This window comes from Gossypium hirsutum, chromosome D01 (genome assembly GCF_007990345.1).
Source record: "Gossypium hirsutum isolate 1008001.06 chromosome D01, Gossypium_hirsutum_v2.1, whole genome shotgun sequence".
NCBI lineage: Eukaryota > Viridiplantae > Streptophyta > Magnoliopsida > Malvales > Malvaceae > Gossypium > Gossypium hirsutum.
The window spans coordinates 8,176,472-8,199,518 of NC_053437.1; the positions used below are offsets into that span (position 1 = coordinate 8,176,472).

Here is a 23,047-nt window from a genome sequence, read left to right on the forward strand (position 1 = left end):
TCAAGTTTGAGCCCGACCCATATTTTAAATGGGTCTAATTTTTTCCCAAGCCTATTTTTCGGGCTTAATATTTTTGTCAAACCCTCTTAAATTTCGGGCGAGTCTTTAGGCCTGGACGAGTAACCCAACCCATGAACAGGTCTAAGTTTAAGTTTTAATATTTAAATTTTTAATTTGATTTGGTCGTTTTTTAAAGTTTGTAAAGTATTATATTATGTTAATTTTATATATTATATAAATTAGAACACATAAAATTTAAATTTATGATAATATATAATATTATGACCTAAACATTAAAAATGTCAAATTGATTATATATAAAATTTCAATAAATGAAAAATATATAAAAAGATTAAATTATAAATTATAAATAATATAAATATTTTTTAAAATTTTAAAAAATAATATAGGCTTAGATTAGACATTGCACAAATATAAATATAGGTGAATTTGGATAAAAATTTTCTCTAATATTGGTTATAATTTTGTGCCTTATATTGATTGAGTCTAATTGTAGTAATATGTATTACTTGTAATTATGAGTTCTATGTCTACCTTCAACAACAACAATAACATTCAATTCAACGGATAATAATTTTTTTAAATTTTAAAAATATGATATTAGTTATTTTAATAAAAATTAATAAACTTATTTAATTAAAAGGGTAATATAACTTTTGGCCTTTGAACTTGTTAAGTAGGTTCACATTGGTCCCTGAATTTTTTTTATCCACTTTCACCTTTGAACTTAAAAATAATTATTAATTTAAGCCCATTCTGTTAATGATAGTGAAAAAACAGGAGATAATGTAACTTTTGGCCCATGAACTTAGAAAGTAGGTCCACATTGGCCCATTAACTTGACAACTAGGTTTATTTTGGTACATGTACCTTTTTTTGTCCATTTTAAACTTGACAATTAAGTCCATTTTAATAATTAAACTTGAAAAATCTAAAAGTTTGGTGATGTGACACTCAAAGTTTGAAAACAAATTAGATGATGATGATATGATATAATCTCAAAGTGTCATATTTAGTGTTTTAATAATCGAACCCATGGTTGAATAGGTTACACCACCAGTTTTCGATTCAACCAGTTCGATCAATTCAACCGTCGGTCCAACAATAATTAAATAAATAATTAAAACTCTTAAAAAATTTAAAAAAAAAGAAGAAAGAAAGATAAAACCAATTTTGGTTAAAATTCTCATAAATGTTGATTTTATAAAAAAAATGACCGGATTAGGCCAATTTTTTGAAAAATTATTGGATTAGGCCGAAAAGACCAAAATGCTTCCAATTGGAAGCGTTTTCCTTTTGTTAAGATTATTTCATTTTAGGGTTAGAGTTTTGACTTTTTGTTAAGCTAGGGTTAAGATTTTGTAGGTTTTATTGTTTTAGAGTTTATGGGTTTAGGGTTTTTTTTAATATATATTTTTAATTTTTTATATAATCTTTAGACTTTTTTTATAATTTTTTAGTTATTTTAAAATATATATTTTAAAATTTCTAATATTATTTTTAAACTATATATTTTAAAATTTCTAATATTATTTTTAAAATTTTGAAGTTATTTATTGCCCAATTTGGTGTAATTTTAAAAAATGACAGGTACCAAAAGGGTATTTACAATAATCCTATATTTGAATTGTAAAATTTAATTCGATTCAAAATCGAAACTCGAACTAATCAATTCGATTAACTTTTAGTTTGTAATTTTTTTTCAATTTTTTAATGCACCTGAGTTTTGATCACTTGTAGCTTACGAAAAGTTAATGTTGACCAAAATTTTTCAAAAAAATATTATCCCGGGAATGCCGGGATACCTGATAGGTAAGTGGGAAATTATAGGAGTTGAAAGTGGTAGTGAGAAAACGCTCCACGTAGGGTGCGTTTTCAGTGAATATTTCTAATATGTCACTGAAAATACGCCCTACGTGGACTATTTTTCCTCTACCAAATTTAGCACATGCAAACTTCCCACTCACCCAGGAAAGTTTTCTGAATCAATTGCCACTCACCCTGGCTCTAGAAAAGGATGACTTTCAGCATTGAGTGCCATAAGGCAATTTCGAACAAACAAAATTGCAAGAAGAATCGCAAGAGGAGGAAGTTTGCAAGGCATTTTCTAAGGCATAATTTGGAGCAAACACGTAATTACATCAAGTAAGGTTTGATTTTTTTTTGTTCATATATAATCACAACTCTATTTTTTTGCATAATTCTTTTGTTTTGAACATGTGAAACATATTTCATTGAAAATAAGTGGAAAATTAATGTTGTTTATTACGATAATGAAGTCCGTGACAATTATAATAGGGTTTTTTTATTGAAAAACATAATGTGGTTGCATTTCAACCCTAACATACAATTGTCAGAGATGCATGTAAGAATTAGGTAAAAAATCGTCGGATCCAACCAGATGAGAGTATCTTTATTGAAATATCGATTTTATGCTTCGGTCGACCCTGTCAAATATGACGCTTTCGAAATTAGAGGCGCAAGGGGGATGGAGGTGATAGTGCAGTCGTATATTGCTAGTGGATCACCAATCCTCGAGTTATATGTGAAGTATGCAATCACAGATGAAGGCGATTGGAGGTTGGCATAAGTTCTAGTTTGAGAGGCTAGAATAGAAAAACAAGCTGAAAGTCCAACAACCTAGTTGTGCGGTGGCTCACTGCTTTGTTAGAAAGTTTCCATTATAATATCTCGTAATCATCAATAGGAAGACACTCATTAGTTTTAGCCTTAGATTTCAATCGCTATAGGTAGAACGTCCAACAGTCGGGTTTTGGTGGTAACCCAAAATATTAGATCCCGATACGACACTCAGTTAGTGGTTTTGATTTGAACTTTGGTCAACCGATGTTCAAGGCTGGGAACATTTACAGGGGAATGGCATTAAGTTCCAACGGTTGACAATCAGCAAATGATTTTGGTTGTTTCAACAAATATACAAGAAGGGATGATGTATTTCCTATGACGTCCACCAGTGAAGGGATATCCAACCCTGAAAGTGTTGGTGGAGTTGAGAATGAAGAGGGGACTGAATCCGATGCTGATCTAATCCGGAAGCCCGGGGCTGATGGTTTGAAATTGCATTATTTTCTAAACTAAAGTCGATTCTAAATGAACCAGAAAATGAAGGTTCAGACGGTGAAGGTCTAAGCGAAGATTCTAGAGAAGATCCACGGTTCAAAGCTTACTCACCCTCGACCCACATGCGTAATGTGGACCTCTTAGTAGAAGGTGTGTTGGAAGTTATAGAATTCTCATACAAAAGATTGGACCATGTGAGTTCTTCACTGGATTCAGTTGATTTAGAAGTGAGGAATGAGTTTTCCTCTAAAAATAGTTTTGTCGTTGTAGTGAAGTGATACATCATAAAGAATGGAGTAAATTTTTATGTTGTTAAATCTCGACCTGACAAATTCGACGCAAAATGTGAGACAATAAATGTGCATAGAAAATCATGGCTTCTGTTAAAAAGAAGACGTGTTTGTGGACCATAAAGAAATATATCGCTCCCCATACGTGTGTTGTCGCGGTAATGTGTCAAAATTGTCTTATATTTGGGGTATTGAATTCCTAATTTTAACATACTAGTGTTGTTGTAGGTATTTCATAGGGTCATCTAAAATTGGATTCAGAGATAATCTCGAACATAATACTACTTATGGTGAAAGCGAGTCCAAGAATTACTATGACGGTTTTAATTGCAAATATCTGTAGCCAATACAATTACACGCTGTGGTACCACAAGGTGTGGATTGCAATGCAAAAGACATCGGAGAAGATGCATAATGAGTAGGACGCATCGTACAATAGTTTTCGGTAATGGTGTCAGGTACTTGAGAAGTACGTTTCAAGTTGCATAACCGATTTGAAAACGATGGCTGTGTACTACAACGATCGGTTGGTCCATGAATGCCGAGTGTTCTATCGTTTATTCTAGACTTTCAAGCAATGTCACAGACATTCCAGTACTGTAAGCCACTGGTACAAATTAACGACACCTTTATGTACGGGAGATATACGTATCGGTTGTTGTTGGCTGTGGCAAAGGTGACAATCGAAAAATCCTACCAATTGCCTTTTCAATAATGCCAGGAGAAAAAACAGATGATTGAGATTTTTTCTTGTCTAGGTTAAGGAGGTATGTTTGCCCCTAACCAGATATATGCGTCATTTCCGACAGGGGACCTGGAATATTGGCTGCAATTGAACAGTAGGGAATCCTTTCAGACCACACACACCATAGGTATTATTTAAGACATGTTGCGGCGAACTACCACGGACAACATGAATCTGAAGCACGGTGTGCACTAGTGATTAACATAGGTATGTATTCGCCACTATTTCAATTGTCTGATATTTAACCGGTCAACAAATGTTGGGATTAATGGATAAGCTATTCATTTTTCTCGATAGGGTACAAGCTCGTCAAACATCGTTTCTATGAAAGGATGGAAAACTTGTGGGTTATTAACGAGGAAGGTGCAAACTACCTCTCTAACATACCTTTCGACTAGTGGCACAATCGTATAACGGGGGTCTACGATATAGGTACATAATGACAAACCTCACAAAATGCATCAATTCCGTATTAAAGGGGATGTGTCATATACCGATAAACTCAGTTGTGAAATAAACATATTTTCGTTTGGCAATACTATTTCCAAAGCGAGCAGAAAAATATGTTGAACAGATGAAGGGCGACCACATTTGGTGCAATGAGAGATGAAGGAAGGCTACAATACGAGCCAACTATATGCATCTAGTATGTCATTCGTTCGAACACCTATTGTTTTAGGTTACGGTGTTTGATAGACCCGACTAAGGGATTGTCAAGAAAGCGTACCGTATACACCTGACAAATAGAATCTGCGACTTGGGAGATTTGACACACTTCATTTTTCATGCACTCTTGCAATTATAGCATGTTCCTCCGTATGTTTGGATCACATGAGCTTTGTTAACGAAGTGTACAAACTACAACACATGTATAACGTGCGAATATATGAATTCCCACCGGTCCTAGATGAATATATTGACCATTGATATCGAACACTCCATTCAAGTTGTTACCCAATAGTTCATTGAGCTGCAAACCAAAAGGTCGATCGAAATCTACTCGAATACGCGACAACATGGATATTCGAGAGAAGACAAACCATTCGAGGTTATGCGGGTTTTGTAGGAACCCAAGGCAAACAATATTGTCATGTTCACACCAACAAGATACTATAAGGACAACACCTCATTAACCTATTTATTAAGTTTTTAACTAAAATCCATTTGTTGATTCTTTCATTCATTCTTAAATTTTTTGTAATTTGTAAATATAAGTTTTTAATATACAACTTTGTTCCATTTTTATAGTGCAAACCGAATTTAACTTGGTTTAACATTATAAAATGACAATGAATACCAATTTTGATTCAAAAACATTATTTGTTTAAAAACATTTCAAATCCAATATCGGTACAATCTTATCAACTACAACTTAGCTAAACAATTAAGATTTGCATGATAGACTTGTCTTCCCAGCTGCTCTAGACCTTGGATGCCTAAGCACCCGTCATGGATTACTCGTATGACGTTGTCTACCCCTCACCTCTTTCGCCAATAGATATGACTTGCCATGGTGTCTAAACCATGGCAAGTACTACAAATCGTAGGTTAACTCTTGAGCTATAATGCATTCGTGATTAGGTAAAAGGTCGTACCTATTGTTCCAAATGTTGATAAATTATGTATGGAATGTAGGCTAATTTTCATTGATTCTCCCCTACAAATCAATATGGTGCAGATCTTCGATGTCTTGGGATACCGATAGAATTGTTTGCCTAAACCCGAACTGTCGCATAACTCAATCTAATTCGTGCATCTCCTCAGTAGCGTACACTACCAATGGAACCTTCACGTGCTAGATGTTGGGATTCATCAAGAATTCGGATGGGATGAATTTTTGAATTCTCAGATAGGATTATGACGTCCATTCAAACTATATTAAAATAATAAAAATTTTAATTATATATACTATTAATATTTAAATCAATTGCGTTTATATTATATAATTCAAATTTAAAAAGTACATACATCCGCTTTCAATCGTTGATCTAACAGAAGTTGTATATTTTGAAGCTCCTTTGATAGTCCTACATAACGCGGCTCATGGTTCCACCTATTAAAACAATATGTTAACACAATAATTTAAAATCTAAATAATTTTATTATGATAAATATATTATCTAATGAATTTTACCTTTTTACGAGTGAGAATGTATAAGGGTAGTCCGCTCAAGGACGTAAAAATGACAGTCGATACCATGCCCATGATTGCAACAGTAGCATGCAACCACCGATTTTAATTTTCTATGGTTCTGTAGCCCGACACATCTCTCGGTACCACGTCGCCAACACGACTAACCCCAACTGTGTTTGCCCACTTATCTAAAGTCCACGAGTTTTAGGAGCCACCTTAAATGGATAAGATTTCGTGATTTATCGAGCATTAGGAAACACCCAATGATCATAAAGATGTACCCCGAACCTGTTGTTCTCTTTCAACTTCACTCAATTCCACATCTAGCCTACCCAAATTTTTTTTCAACCAAGTCATATCTATTCAGGCTCCATAGGTCATGTCCAGAACCTTCATAAAAGTTGCTCACATACATCTCTCTAATCGGCTACGACAACTAACTCAATCATTACCAGCCCATCCACCGGTAACCTGAGCTGTAACTGCATGTCCTCGAGTGTAATAGTACACTTGTTGCATGGAAAATGGAATGTGTGCATATCAGATTTTCACCTTTCCACCAACGCGCTTACAAGTGTGGGGTCTAATTTACACCTTTTACCCATACGGTCCACGTGCAAAAATCCTGCATTTATCAAGTATGGTTCGATTAAAGACAATAGATGAGCAAGTAGATTACGAATATACGTCTCCAAAATCTGATCTTCCGACTATATATAAAAAAATACAAAATATTAAATTTCAGTATAATAAGAAAATATTTAAATTAAATTAGATCAAATATAATAAAAAAATCTTACCATTTGCAATTGATCAATCGAAATGTGCTTGTTATCCAAACGAATTAGAGATTTTGCCATTACTAATTTCAATAAATACGAAATAAATTGTAATATAAAAATTAATTTAAAAAAACCTTAATACAATTTTAATAAAAAAAAGAGAGTTGAGAGGAATAAAAATTGAGTGAGAAATTAAGAGGGAATTGAGAGAAATTTGAGAGAGATTTGAGAATGAGAGAGAGAGATGAGTTGAAATTGAATTGAAAAATGGATGGATTAGGAGTTTAAATAGGAAAAAATAATTTAGCCATTTGGGGGGGTTTAAACGACTATTTAAATAGCTGTTGGATTGGATGGGGTAGCCGTTATGAAAAATGTTTTCAGTTGAAAACGTTTTTATTTTTTCGACCTAATCTCATAATTTTTCAAAAAATCGATCTAATCTAATAATTTTTTTTTAAAATGACATTTTTCTATATTTTATCCACCTATTTTACTTGACTTTTTAGATTTTTATGATATAACTGAACCTCATTCAAATTAAATTTGAAAATGGGAGAGGTGGTAAGGTTTCTTATATAGAGGTAAGTGTTGGGGGAACCAAGATGGTTTTGCCCAAACTAAAGGAAACAGACTATGGTTTCAAAGTAAATTTGTTCATTAGTCTACTAATGAAATGAGTTAAAAAATGTAAGCAAATAATTCAACCTTGAATAGTGTAGTATATTGGGATTTGGTTAGTGGTGTTATATAATACTAAACAATGAAAAGAAAAGGACCAAAATCCCCAAAGATTAGATTTTGGTTTAGCTTTTCTGCTTCCTTTGTATACGAGGATGAACCCTTCACATCCAATTCACAACCTTGTCACTTAGGGGTGTGTAAATATTGGATAAAATCAACTTAATTCGATTAATCGGTCGAATTCGATTAATCAGTCGGCTAATCGAGTTAATTCGGTCGGGGTCAGTTAATAATTTTCTGAAAATTCAGTTAACGGTTAATTCGGTTCGAAATCGACCGGCTAATCGAATTAATCGAACTTAATAAATAATATTATAATATATAAATATTCGGTCTGTTCGATTACTTTTTTGGAAGTATAAATTAATCGATTGGTTAACTCGGTTACTTTTTTATATGCTTTATACTTGTTTTTACCAAAAATAAAATATATATAAATTTCGATTAATTCGATTAACCAACCGAATTAACCGAAAAAGTTCAGTTCGGTTAATTGTTTTTGAAAAAAATTCGATTCGGTTAACAGTTAAGGATTTAAAAGGATCAATTAATTTAGTTAATAGTAGTTCAAATCGGTTAATTGATTAAACACTTCTAATCTCAATTACATCATTGATTTCTTTTTTCTTTTATCCACTTGCAAGAAAAAAGAAACGGTAATACAACTAGAAAATGAGATGTTCACTTATTGCTTCTACATTCACATAAGGAGGAGTTAGATTCAATTCTTTAAGAGAAAGAGAAGATAAATAATAAAATGTCAATTATAAAAAGATGTATTTTAAAATGATATAATAAATAAAAAAGGTTTAAAGTGAATCCTTAGAATGGTGTCTAATGAGAGCGAGCTCATGATGTCCCACATATACACACAGATGTGATACGGAGGCTTATGGTCCTGGATGAGTGTTCATATGCCAAACTTGCAAGAAATACATGTGGATGGAAGAGGTAGCTCGGGCATGGTGGTCATGCAAATTTTACCCAGTACTTTTGACCGAGGCCGCCCCTCGATTATAAGTAGAGTGAGCTCCTCTTTGATTTTTTTTTTTTACACTCAAAATAGTTGACTTGAGTGAGTTGATCATATATAACAATTTCATGAATTTATTTATATTTTATTACTAACTTAAATTTATTTTACAACGAAGTTAAAATATTATTATCTATGTTTTTTTTATTCTTCACATTGCTGTATTATATTTCAAATATATTTTAGTGGTTTTTTAATGAAATATAATACTTTTTAATTTTTAAATTGGAATAATGTTAAATTTGACCCTCAACGTTTATAATTTTTAGCAATTTGAACTTTATTCTTTCTTGAGCTAATTTGACACTTAATTTAAAAAAAAAATGAATTTGGCCATCAACGTATCGAAAAGAGTTGAATTGTTTCTTTTTAAACAAAAATACTAACTAAAATGTTAAATTTTTAAACAGATAGCTTGAATGACAATTCACATGTACTTCATGTTAATTTATTTTGAATTTTTATGAACTTTTTATATATATTTTTAATTTTAACTATCTTAATTTTTATTTTTAAAATTATTTGTTGACATTGCATATAAGACAAATAGTATCATGTCAACATGAAAGTACATGTGGGCTGCCATATAGGTTGCGACACTGACATCGTTAAAAAATTAATGTTTTACTTAACATTTTGGTTAAAAAAGTAATTTGACTTTTTTTTTGAAAGGTTAATGGTCAAATTTAACTAAAAAAATAAAATAAGGGTCAAATTTACAAAAGATGTAAACATTAAATGCTAAAATTCTACACAAGTCAAACCCAAATTAAAAATGTTAAACTTGAACCCGACCCGGCCCGTCAGTATTAATTTTTTCTAGATTATTATTTTTTATATAAAAACATTTAAAAAATATAATACATCAAATAACATTAAAATAAATATTTCCCAACAAATTGAAAATACATTACAAAAAAACTTTATACTTAAATAACACTAAGCAAATGCCTCTAAAATAGTAGCAAAATTAACAATAAAACAAGAGTTATACAATATTCAAATAATAATAACAAAATAATAGTAAAATAATAGCGAAATGATAGCAAAATAGCAACGAAAAAAGAAGTTTATAATGATTTGGGATGGGACAGACTTGAACCAAAAAACTCTACCTGAGGCCCAACCTATCAAGAAAATGGGCCTTATTTTTTATTTAAACCTATTTTTTAAATCTATATTTTTGTTGAAATCCTTTGTCTTTTGAAGAGGCATTTGAGCTTGGACTGTGTACTAGCCGATTATCAGTTCTAAATCATGAATCAAAGAATAAAGTTTCAAACTTAAGTAGGTTTTTTCATTTACATTAGAATTGGTTAAAAGTCACTCCACTATTAACAAAAAAACCATCAAGCTTTTTAGTAGTTGAAAATTGAAATTTATGGCAATTTAATTACCTTAACAAAACATCAATCACTTTGATGATCTGATAAAACGATCTATTCTAAGGGCAAGAGATCTATGATTGCAGCATTGAGATGCAACTCGAGAATAGAATGGCTAATATCAAACAAGGTAAAAAAGCAAGGCAGAATTTGATATAGGAAGGAGCTTAACTGAGGTAAGATATATCAAATTCATCTGGGAATTTAAAACTGTCAGCTGCGCCGAACTTCCGTTTTTCTTCCAAATCATCAGGAGAGTCTCCTTCGTCGCTACTATTGTTATCCTCGTTGTAGCAAGCAGTCGGCGAAGAGGGATCGTGCATGCTTCGGGAGCGGCATAATGGGGTAGCAAGCATGCTTACTTGACCAAAGTGTGATATTTCCACAACAACTGTCTCATCGTCTGCTGGGAGAGGTTGTTTCCATGGTTCTCCGTCTATCCTCATAAATGTGTGATTGGCTGCACCCTTTTTAAACTCAAATCGGACTGCATTGGCCTGAAATTGCAGACAGAAACATCGGGATCGAATCGGGAAATAATACAAGAATATGAGCAGAGATATCTAAAATGGTTTAAACTGTTTTTATGTCATAAAGTCATGAACCTCCTTGTTCTACCTGTGCTAAACGAGTCCCATGTCCATTTGGAGCAAGCAAAACAAGACCATGCAGGACATTTCTAAATCCGACTATCTCAATTAGGCCATCATCTACAAAAGGAGGAGTCAAGCCTCTCTGTAAACCAGAATCCCCAATCAAAATCTTCTGGTTAGAAATCAGTTTGTTACAGCAGATAAAAATGAAGAGGGAAATAAGAACGGACATCAAGAAATTTCTTCCTATACGGTGTTCCCCAAGGATTGAATCCACCGGAGAAACTAGGCAAGTTGAGGCAGACGATAGATCCAATGCTGTATTAAGAAGAAAGTGCAATTATAATGAGAAATTCAAAGTTTTGATTATATGATCTTTTAAATATGCATCCAGGTTATAGATGATTTTGACCTTCTAGGTATTTTGAGGTCTTCCCATTGGCCTTGTTTCCTCATAACCTTAACCTTTGCTATTTGAGCTATGTTCCTGTATTGACATCGAGGCATTCTCATATACAATGGCAACCACATAGCTCAACAAGCTTTACTCAGGAAGTAAAACATAATATAACAATCCATTTGGAATCAGGCATATGAAAATAGAGCTCTAAGAAAATTGAAGATATGACTACCGAGCTAGAAAACCACAAATCTATAACATATAAGCAAAATTCATGGAGCAAATCTAGCAGGTTTTTGTTTACTAGATAAGTAGTTAGTCTAACATTAAAAAATGGATAGCTTGAGACTGAAGCACAAATTGATACCCATCATACATGTTCCTATGAATTTTATACGATATGATTAATTTCCCTAATCAAAGCACTACCAAAAAAGTTAAAAAAAATATAATTAGCCAGCTGAGGTGTGTGAAAGATGAAGTCATCATACATATTCGTCTAAATAGGACAGGAATTTATATTACCAAACATCTATAAGTAGACTCACGTTGGAGATGGACGAAAAAGAGAACCAAACATCCATCCTTGAGTACATCCAAGCTTTATGTAAGTACCCTGCTTCACCATAAATAAAGAAATACTCGTGTAAGTTGCATAACAAACTTAAGAATGATCATACAAGTGAAAGGAACCATGGAGACAACTTAACAAAAGATTATGTAAAACAGTATATTGTTAGTAGACAAGTACATTTTAGGTAATAGTGCATGAAAGGTAACGTACTTGTATAAACACCTATGAAGCTATATCCAATCCAATACATGAACATATAGGGAGAGGAAGAAGGGAATTTGTACAGTCAGTACGGAAATTTTTTTTTCCAGATAGGAACTTCCAACTAAAACTAGGATTAAATATGGCTGAAACACAATTAAAATTCTTGACAATTTAAGATTATTTCACATTTCAACCATTATCACAGCAGAAAAGATATATTTACCTGATTAATTAACTGATTTCTGAATTTTTCTGGGTGCAATTTCCTCTCAGAGTGAAATGCATATGATACTTGAGCATCCATTCCTGACCAAAACAAATCTTATTGGTGAATTGAAAAGTTACTGCACCAAGATCTCATTATAGCATTCAGAATAAAGGTTACTTCACTAAGATCTAGATCGAGATCTAGATTTCGAGATAACCAACTACTAACAATCATATGTAAAAGCAAAACAGCTATTAGGCTTACTTCCAGTTCTATGGAAAAATCTGCATTAAGAATCTAAATAATAACGGCAAAACATAGTTGGTTCAATTAAGTGAGCATAAATTTTCGATCACTTTCTCTCCCATTAGCACCTTAACTACAAAAATGTGCCTCAAACGACCAACTGCACCAAATATATGGTGGGGAAACCATTTCAATATAATTAACAGGTCAGGCAACATTTGACCATCATGTCAGGGACAAAATGATATGTGATGGATCTTTATCAGGTTAACTTGGAAAACTGCTATGTTTGGACTCAAGAGCTAAATCACGGTGACGCTGCTATGTTTCTACTCGTTAAATGCTTGAGTGAGTAATAATACAGAGATACTTATCTTTGTATCTACATATCATAAACAAATAAGAAAGTTGTTCTTTTATAAAAAAAATGTTGCAAATTGTGAAATTCTTGCACGGAACTATATTTCGTACCCATGCTGAAGTAGTTCCAAAATCCTCCACGAAATGTGTGATAACCATCCTGAGATGAGAGAACACCCATTTAAATTTTTGCCAATAAGCATATAAAGCAACCCCAATTCATATGAAGCAAGTAAACATTAAATCGGAACCCAAACATGTAAATGGTGATTTGAACCCCCATATTAGCAGCTTGAACCTTTGACTGGCAATATTACCACTTCCATAGATCTCGCTATAAATTTTATACAAAATGATTTTATGTAAATGGCAAGAAGAATGCACCAATTATCTTAAAATAAAAATGATTTAAACTGACAACAAGAGGATCAGGGCATATGATGAGATGTAAACCTCATTTGATGCGGCCATTACGCAACAAAAATAAAATGCCTTTCAGGATTGCTCGTTTTAGAATTTCATCATCCACCAAAAATCAAAGAAGTCAAGAATAGTTTGAAGAAAAAGAAACCAACAGGTACAGAAGCAGTATTACCATACAACTGACCTATCTAAAGACTCCTCAGGAATTACTGTAGGCAGAATATATACAAATGGGAGAAGACAAAAAAGTAGTTCAGCAAAAAAATGGCAATAAAGAAGAGAAAACAGAAACATACCATACCCAGTTTGTCTGTTTGAGAGATGCGATGAAATGCATGCAAAGAATGGGGTAATTCAAGAGGCCCAATGGGATCACAAGAACCTTCCTTCGGGGCCCTCATTCGCATGATAATATGCCAGCTGAAATTTCATCGAATGATTCGTAGCATTAATAATCTAAAGCAAATTAAAACTTTCAACACATAAGCAACTGAATTTCTTTTCCATTACAACATGATAAAAGTGAACCAGATCAAAACTCAAGGAAAAGTAGAAATGCTAGTATAAAGGACTCCATCATTTAAATCTAGTTTCAACAAGAAATAAATCCTTTCCATGTTCATCTTAAATATAGACAAGTTCTTGCAGACATGAACTTCTTGTCAGGCTCGTAGCACCGCACACCAGTGTAGAGCATTAAGGCTTGAGAAGATTATGAGAGAAGTCTAAAAGGGTAAGAGCTTAAAGTGTGACAAAAGCCATTAGGAAGATGGTTTGGTGGAAAATTTTTGAGTGGTCCACTAAACATAGTTTAGGGAGATTGCAAACAACAAGAATAAAGCTCATTACAACTAACAACTGTAGCACTAGCAACACAACAACAATCTCCAGTAATCAAGTTCTGTGAACTAGCAAACCAATGCCATCAAAAACTATCGCATTCATTTAGGAGGAGGCACAGTCTCACACCTTCCTGAACCTTAATTAATATAAAGCACTATGACTTGCTTGCTTATGTGGAAGTAAAAGATAGGTAAATAGAAGCGTGTGTCTATGTTTCTAATTAGCTTCATAAAAACAAAGAGACGGCTGTTGAATAGTATATTACCTATCTATTTTCATTTCGGTTGCATTCTTCACTTGTTCCAAGAATGAGAATACGGACTGTCTGTCTGTGCCGGGATTTTTCTTTCCCTGCAAATTAACCGAACAAAAGGCATGAAAATCTAACTCAATAGAACCAATTCTTCCAGTGCTGTTTGTCAATTGTGGAACAAACATTTTGGAAACAATAAATACTAGTAATGATCATAAAACATATGGCAAGCACTTATAGTAATCCTTTCTTTTAAGGGGATTGAAAAGACAGTTTGGCATCACTGACAACGATTAAGTGAACAAAATTAGCAGAATAGGTGTAAAATTTTCAGCTTAAAAATATTATGGATTGTAAATTTGTTGTTTTTTTGGCCAATACGGCAATAACAATTGATGAGAGGTTGAGAACAAAACAGGGAAAGAAGCAGAAAAGAAAACCAGCATTCTTGTTCATGGAAAAGAGATATGACAACAATCAGAAACAGTTCGTGATTCACATGTCAAATGACATCATTAGAACGAAAGGCAACAACAGATAAAGAAAAAACAATCTTCAAGACCGATGTGAACTAACAATTAATAAAATAAACTAGACGAGTCAAGTAAGCATCATCCTACCCAACCAAAAGAAAAAGGCAGGTTGTTTCCAGTTCCCAGAGGCACTGTAGCAACTGGAGGTGGATGAGGCAGTTTAAGATCGGATATTACACCAAGAAGCCAGCCAGCTGTGCCATCGCCACCTGCAACCTAGCAAACAGCCTAAGCAATTTAGACATCAACTGCGCCATGTATAACATAGGCACACTCATACATATACACATGTATGTATGTGATGTAACATGTAAATTAGTAAAGGCAGACAAAAAACCTGACAGTAAACATAAACATATACTTAACATGTCAACTCACGATTATTCTCAAGCTATTCTCAATAGCTGAAGCAAAATCATCTCCACGCTGCTTAAGTGATCCCAAAGTGGCATAAATTTGGTGTAGCACCTTATCAGGTTTCGTCTCTCCCAAATCAAAAACCTGAAGATCGATCAGTCGAGTTTAATTCAAAAGGTGGATCTCCATAGTCACACTTGCATTATCCTTTAAGGCAGGAAGATAATACCTGGTTGGGGTTAAGAACAGAACGATATGTAGAAAGAAGATTCCCTCCAAGCTGTCCACCACTTTTGGAGTTGATAAAGACTAAGACTGGACAAGAAGGTACACACGGTGGTTTCTTTGCTTCTGATTCAGGAACAAGTATATAATTTGGGATGTAGTATTCACTCAATATATGGTTCAACATACTATCGCCCATCATCGTGTCCCAACTGCAGGTCATATATGTAAGGAAAGATCAAAAAGTTAGAATACTGCTGCAAGTACGCAGTTATCATGCTGGTGTATCAACCCTGTGCATCAGTATCAAAAGCTATGCAACATAAACTTGCTGAAAAACATATCGATAGGCCAAAAATACTTATGCCACTCTTTGAGCACCTTAGAACTGCCATGAAAATCCTTTCTCCTTTTAGCTTAGATAGAATTATGGTCAATACTGGGAAAGATAAATGCATAAAAACTAGAAAACAAATATAGCTAAGCATGTAATTCTTATTGCATTGCACCAAAGATAATGACATAATCAACTAAATTTGGGAATTCAATCGAACAGGGAGAAGATTCCAATATGCGCTGATCTAAACAATGGAATGAGCAGAATCTAAACCCGACTATCACTTTAACTTAATTAAACTAAATTAAATTAAATCATATGCATTAATAATTAGCAACAAACAACAGTTAAACCTTCTAGAAAAAAAACTACGAATATCTCTAGCCATGAGCTGCGATTCCAAGGACAATTCTACCAAGCCCTTTCCAGGGAAAAATGACAAATTTCTAATCAATGCCATTCTTCTCAAACAAAAAACGGATCAGAGAAAACAAAACAATAATATGCAACACAAGTTAAACATAAATCATTAAATTTATGCTTAGTTCCACTTCGTTGACCCTTAGTTTTCTCTCTATCATACACTCAACCAGCTGATATAAGCTAAAGAGAACACATAAATGAACTGAAAATCTTCAAAACAATGAAAAAAGGAAAAACTAAATTCAAATAAGCATTTCTTTTTCGTTCATTTCGCTCTCTCTTTAACTCCTTCAGAAAACAATTAAAGAAAGCTCAAATCTCTCAAAATTCAGAATTCTTTGTTTCTCTTGGCTTTTCCTTCACTTCCCTCTCTTCTATCATGAAACATATACGAAAACTAGCTCAAAATTCTCAAATGCGCGCTTCCCCTGTTTTTCCCTCCCCCCCTTTTTTTTTCTCTCTTCAACAATAATAATAACGCAAAAAAAAAAAAGAGAGGAAAATATCTAATACACGCCTTCTTTTGGCTATAACTTTTGGTTTTAAATAAATCAAACAGAATCAAAGCAAGAAATATCTACGTTCTTCATCCAAATAAATGTACACAAGTTTAAATTATAAAAAGAAAAAAGAAGCAATGATGCTTTACTTGATGAAGAAAGAAACAGTAACGTACTGCAGAGGGAGATAAGGAAGATAACCCGTAGGAATCAATCAAAGCTGCAGATTCAAAAAGCAAATCAACAAGTCTTCATCGTCTTTTTGAAACTTTTTTTAATCGCAAATATTCGAAACGCGGATCGGTTTGGAAGATGAGATCAAGTGTGATTCAGACGACAAATAACTAAAGTGCAAATAAATAAGAAATTACAAACAAAGAAGGGAGAAGCTTCGGTTTTCCCTATCGTTCCAGTGGCTGCCGTCGTCGTTTTTTGTCTTAAATTGTCGTCGTTTTAGACGTTTTACCATTTCAAATGTGTTTGGCCAACTGACAAAATGGAACGACCCCGGGGTACGACCATTTAAGTCGTTAACCAACGCTTTGTGATTCGATGCGGCCGGGTCCAGTATTTACTGAAAAGGAAGAGAACGGGAGAGTAACGCGTCATCTAAGGGAGGAAATCGGGAAAGATGATTGGTTGATTTAGTTTGGGACAGTGACGAGTAGGCAGAGTGAATTGGAAAAAACATCCAATGAAGTCGTTAGGATATATCAGATATGCCATTTTCCTATTCAAAAAATTTATTCATTTTCTTAAGAAAAGTTATAATTAAAAGAAAAAAAAAAGTCTTACCTATTTATTATATCCACCTATAATATTTAATGAAAATTTATTAAAAATTATTTTAAGGTTAATATTTGATATAATACTATCGAAATTTTTTAATTTTAAAAATAAAATAAAAATATTATCACATGTCTTATTCCTTTTGTAATTTTACTATGAGTATGTGTTACATTTTAAATTTTATTTGTGGAATTTAAAATTTTCAAAATAAATAATAAAATGATTTTAACAAAAAGTTGGGATTTTAAAAATTCATTAATAAATTTTATAAGAAATAAATAATATTTTGTGAAGATAATGCAATGATTTCATACAACACTTTCTGGTAGTGTAGTTTTGAGTTGATTTTAACCGAAAATCTGAAATGAGGGAATGGAGTGGCGACTTCGTTCTTCTTCTTCTTATTATTATTATTTTTGTTTATGGTTGTCACTTTCAAGATCCCTTCAATTTGGGCCAACGATGGGCCCATAAATTTGTTAGATAAGCCTCTTTTCTCTATCTAAGAAATGGCCCAATATAGTCATCTTGAAAATTTAGACTTAACTAGGGATGGAAAAAAAAAACCAAGATGGATGGGTTTTTTTCGAAATTGGATTCTGGTGGGTGAAATTAAAAAAATAATTTGTCGGGTTTTGATCAAAGTTGGATTTGAGGTTAGATCCAAGTTATTTTTATAAAAGTGCCCTTAAAATCTATCTATCTATATTTAAGGAGTTAATGAGTTGGTGTCACCCTTCAATTATATTTCAACTCAATTGAGCAATTATTAAAATCATTCTTTCATAAAATAATAATCATTATTGTAGGGATATTTTTGTTATTTTAAATCATGTGAAATCTAGAAAATGTGATTTATGAGATCTGCATCCAAAACATCATATTTTTCATTGTCTTTTATCGTTCCAACTAAAACTTTATAAGAAAATATTTGATACACTGCCAATAGATCTTTTAGACTCCACAAACAAGGTTAAGAGATTGACAAGTGTCCCATAGAGATATAGTAAAATATTAAAAACAATAAATATTTAAAAAAGGATCCATAACCTGACTTAGGTAAATCCATGAACTCAATTTGTTTATTCTTTTCTATTTTTACTAGTCGTCTAAACCATGAATTGTCTTATGGCTCATCAATCAGATATATGAATTTTTTGAACGAGCTCTTCAATTCAAGGAAGAAGCGATCCCTTCTCTCGCTACTAGTTAATCCCCAGATCTACCCCTCCCCCTCCATCAACTAATCTTATTCTTGGATCTTGTTTGTGAAATTGATCAAAATCAATATTTTTATGTATTTTTATAATTTCTATGTGTATTAAATTACTATAGTCTGATATATATATATATTTCCTTCATTTTATTTCTTTTATTTATTGTTTTCTTTCTCATATTTCCTTCAGTTGGATATAAAGCAAAAAAAAAAAAAAAACTCCAGAAGCTATTTTTTCATTTCGCAGGTCGAGAAATCCACTTCAAATCTTTTTCTGATATACATAAAGTAAATAAAAAAAAGATTCAAAGTTCCTATTTTTCAATCTAATACAATATTTAATAATATTAAATTAAATAATAGGAGACTCAAAATGAAAATTTATCAGTTCTGGTATGTAGACCAAATAATACAATGCAAGAAAAAGTTCCTAGATTCATGGAGATATAGAACAACATATAAGTTATCATGCTTGCATATCCACCATTTGAGTTTCCAACAATTATTCCAATAATTACATATCCGATTTGACCTATGGACGAATATGCAAGCATACGTTTCATGCTTGTTTGAGTAATAGCAATGAGATTCCCCAATATCATGCTAAGAATAGCTAGGATTTCCAGAAGAAGATGCCATTCGTTTGATGAGAAATAAAAAGGAATACCAAAAATTCGAGTGGCTGAAGCCGAAGTAGCTACTTTCGAAGGAACAGAAAGAAAAGCAACGATTGGAGTGAGAGAGTCAGAGTCGAAAAGAGGATTCCTCACTTCTTTCTCTCATTCAAAACCGTGCATGAGATGATAAAAGTAAAGAAGAACTTATCTTCTTTCTTTTTTTTGATTACCTTCCTCGCGTATGTATAAGAAATATTAAAAAAATCACAAGGATTAGGTGAGATGATAAATGTCTCTCTTGCCTTAACCAGTGGTCGATGATTCAATTCTCGCCCTAGATGTGAAGCAACTTTAAAACTCGTAGCCAACATCTACCCCTTAAAAGGCCTATGGAATACAGATGATTAGTTATTAAGCTCACTCCAATAAATACATGACAATATAATAACCATCATGATCAAAGTATTGACATGCTTAAGATTCAAGCACTATGAAAACCATTCTCTATTTTTGAAGTTAGATGTATAAGCTCAGTTTACACAGGAGAACACTTCTAAATTTGGACTACGGACCTTCCATTACACTTCATTCAAGGAGCCAAGTAATTTATTGATATTTCTTATCTATTATTGGTAATAATAGTTTTTAATGATAATTTTTTTGGTACATTCAAATTTTTCATTGGATCAATCAAGTCTTGATATCTTTTATCCCAAATCCAATAATCTCAGTTGAATTATTATATTGATACTAAAATCCCAGTTGAATTATTATGATAATGCTAAAATCCCACCAACACAATTTGAAATTATATTTTTGAAGGACTATATACAGTGGAAAGACAAATATATATATATTTTTCTTGAATAATTGGCCAATGTGCATCAGCATTGTCTTTGGTTACAAATTATCAAATGGGAATGATAAGGAAGCAAGTTCCATGCATTGGACTAATCTTTACCTAATGAATATAATATTACAAATAATTAAAAGGAATAAACTCCTTTTTTCTAACCAATAATTAATATTTTATGTATGTGCCAAAAGTTAGAAACATAAAAGTAGGATTATTATTGTTTAAAATTTTTTTGAGCTCATTCGGTACGATTGTTTTGGTAAATTATTATAATTATACACTAAAGTCTCAGTTAAAGACAAGCTTTAAGCTTGCTTAGTCTTAAAGGAAATAGCTAGGTTTAACAGTTTGATATTGACATCGTTTCTTTATAAAATACAATATTCTTTTTCTTAATTTAAAAACAAATTATAATCAATTAAAAATAAGTAATAGGTATCCTCCATTCTATCCATGAAAATTGATTTTTTCGAGTGATCTTCGTAACATTGTCATTTTCAGGATTCAAATTTGACTTCTTTTCTTACAATGTCATTTTCAGGCTCGAAAAACGGGCTTGAACAAAAAAAAATTAGTCCGTTCAAAATATGGGTCCGACCTGTTTTTTAAAGTTTTTAATGTTATATATTATGTTATTTATAACACATAAAATTAAGTTTATGGTATATAATACTAATATAATGTAAACATTAAAAAATGTTAAAACGAATATATATAAAATTATTAAATTTAAATTAAAAATAATATAAATGCATTTTTATAATTTTTTTAAAAAATGATATAGGTGGGCCTAAAATAGACTTTGGCTAGCCATTTATAAATATTGGTAAGCTTGGGTAAAGTTTTACATTCATATTTTGAGTCAGGCCAAGCTTAGACAAATATAAATCATACTATTATTACACCTAGATCTGAACTGACCCAACTCATGAACACCTCTAATCTAGAGATACTTATAGATAACTCTCAATCACTAGAGGGGAGGCTCTCTGCACAAGAAATGTGAACTTTCATCCTCTCTAACCATATTCTCCCCTTTCATCCATTCCTTCTCTTTTGGACGCGTCAACAATTATTATATAAATTCTTTAGGGTATATTTTGACATCACAGGCTAATTCAATAAAAGTGTAATTATTGGAATGGTAATTACACATTATTATAAGTACATTCTAAGTCACTATGTCATATTTGATAGTATAAATTGTAATTATACGATTATATAATTTTAAATTTATAAAAAATATTAATTAATATAAAAATTATCAATAATGCTTCATAAAAATATAAATAACAAATCTTAAAATCAAATTATAGAATATAATAATACTAAAAAAAGTATTCAATTTCAATAAAATTATTATAAAATGAACTGGTAAAATAAACATATTATATAATATAAAAGAGTACAAGGGTAGTTTAGAAAGTATTCAACAATAAAACTTTTACTTTAATCATTGGTTGAAGGTTCGATTTTCATCTTAAGTATGAAACAATTTTTAATTTGTAGCCAATGTTTATCTCTTTAATAGTTGTACAAAACGGGAAAGATTAATCACTAAATTCGATAATAAAATTTCTATTATCATAACCTTAAAAAACGTATAGAGGAAGCAAAATCTATTAACATTCGAAGTTTGTTGGGGGTAATTAAACTAAACCCACCTTTTAAATAAGAATTAACAATAATTGGGTATTAAAGTTGAATTTGGAATTTTTTTTAATTTACCTAATTGAGAGAGTCTTAGCATGTCAACTTACAGACATAGACTTTCATACATACATATTTAATAAGGAGGTTAAAGGTAACCATCAACCCCTAGATTTTTAGTCAATGGGATTTTAATAATAAATACAAATAACACATTCATTGGGTGAAAACTGGAAGCAGAAAAAATATAGGGTGGTCAAACATGGATGGTTAAAAATAAAACAGGCAGAATTTTAAAAAAAATTAATTTTAAATAATGAAATATATAAATATTGTTATAATTATATTTAGTTATTAGTGTATAATAATAATAATAATAATAATAAGGGGAGAGATCCACTTACACTATGTAAAACTAATTTAGTTTTACACCATTTCGTATATTTTTGTACGATTAATATTTTAACGGTTCAACTGCTATATTTCATATTCCATCCATATTAGATCGTGTATGTCAAATGTGATATAAATTAAAATTTTCTAAATATTTGTTTCATTTAAAAAGCTTTCAACTATTTAATAAATATTAAAATATACAATTTTTTAGATTGATATGGTAAATATATCCGATTAGCTCGAAAATTTGTATGTATAATAAATACAGTTATATTTGATAAATTCAACGGTTGAATCGTCAAAAGATTAATAATACAAAAACATTTTAAGTGTAAAACTACATTAGTTTTATATTGATATAAATGGATCCCTCACCTCATAATACTAAGCATTATTTATTATGAAACGTTAAATTCCAAGGATATAGTTATTATATTTATTGATTTGTGTGAATTTAGTCTTTCTATTTTTAGTTGCTCAAAATTAATTTTTTTTTATTTTTTAAATTATTTAAAATTAGACCTAACCAAAAATTTAATTATCAAATCTTATAAATTATATCAAATTGATTCACATTGTATATATTTTCTTGGGTTCAAATATTGTCCATTTGATCAATTCTTAATCCCTTCTTGAAATTGAACCATGTGGACCAGTCATGTTTATAGAAAAGCTTGTGGTATTTATTTTTATTTATCAATTATCATTGTAAAAAAATAAAATAATATTGTGGAAACATTTTCAAATTTTTTATCTAATTTGACCCTTAAACTTGAATTCTATTAATGTGTGATGATGAAACACTCTGAGATTGTTCCTAAATTTGTGA

At 31.6% G+C, this 23,047-nt stretch overlaps 1 protein-coding gene across 3 annotated transcripts; it reads right to left on the reverse strand.

Moving 5' to 3' along the window:
- Nucleotides 1–10,105: 10,105 nt before the first annotated feature.
- LOC107918202 (diacylglycerol kinase 5) lies at nucleotides 10,106–17,426 on the reverse strand. 3 transcript variants are annotated; one of them, XM_016847743.2, is made up of 14 exons: nucleotides 17,066–17,426; nucleotides 16,871–16,914; nucleotides 15,439–15,646; nucleotides 15,231–15,353; nucleotides 14,940–15,068; nucleotides 14,332–14,417; nucleotides 13,520–13,643; nucleotides 12,912–12,960; nucleotides 12,210–12,292; nucleotides 11,757–11,824; nucleotides 11,221–11,295; nucleotides 11,039–11,126; nucleotides 10,834–10,950; nucleotides 10,106–10,712 (listed from the first exon to the last, which is right to left on the reverse strand). In XM_016847743.2, the coding sequence occupies exons 3-14, from the start codon at nucleotides 15,634–15,636 to the stop codon at nucleotides 10,383–10,385; spliced, it is 1,470 nt and encodes a 489-aa protein (XP_016703232.1). In that variant the 5' UTR covers nucleotides 15,637–15,646; nucleotides 16,871–16,914; nucleotides 17,066–17,426; the 3' UTR covers nucleotides 10,106–10,382. The 3 variants fall into 3 exon arrangements, with proteins under 3 accessions (XP_016703232.1, XP_016703233.1, XP_016703230.1); XM_016847744.2 differs by having other exon boundaries at nucleotides 16,844–16,914; nucleotides 17,066–17,322; XM_016847741.1 differs by lacking the exons at nucleotides 16,871–16,914; nucleotides 17,066–17,426 and having other exon boundaries at nucleotides 15,439–15,657.
- Nucleotides 17,427–23,047: the final 5,621 nt, after the last annotated feature.

Excerpts from the sequence above, each read along its gene's own strand:
- LOC107918202 (XM_016847741.1), bottom strand. The coding sequence starts at position 15,657 with ATGACCTGCAGTTGGGACACGATGATGGGCGATAGTATGTTGAACCAT. Across the intron at positions 11,825-12,209 it reads GAAATCAGTTAATTAATCAG|GGTACTTACATAAAGCTTGG; the intron begins GTAAATATATCT and ends ATGGTGAAGCAG. Across the intron at positions 11,296-11,756 it reads CTTTTTCGTCCATCTCCAAC|GAACATAGCTCAAATAGCAA; the intron begins GTGAGTCTACTT and ends ATGTCAATACAG.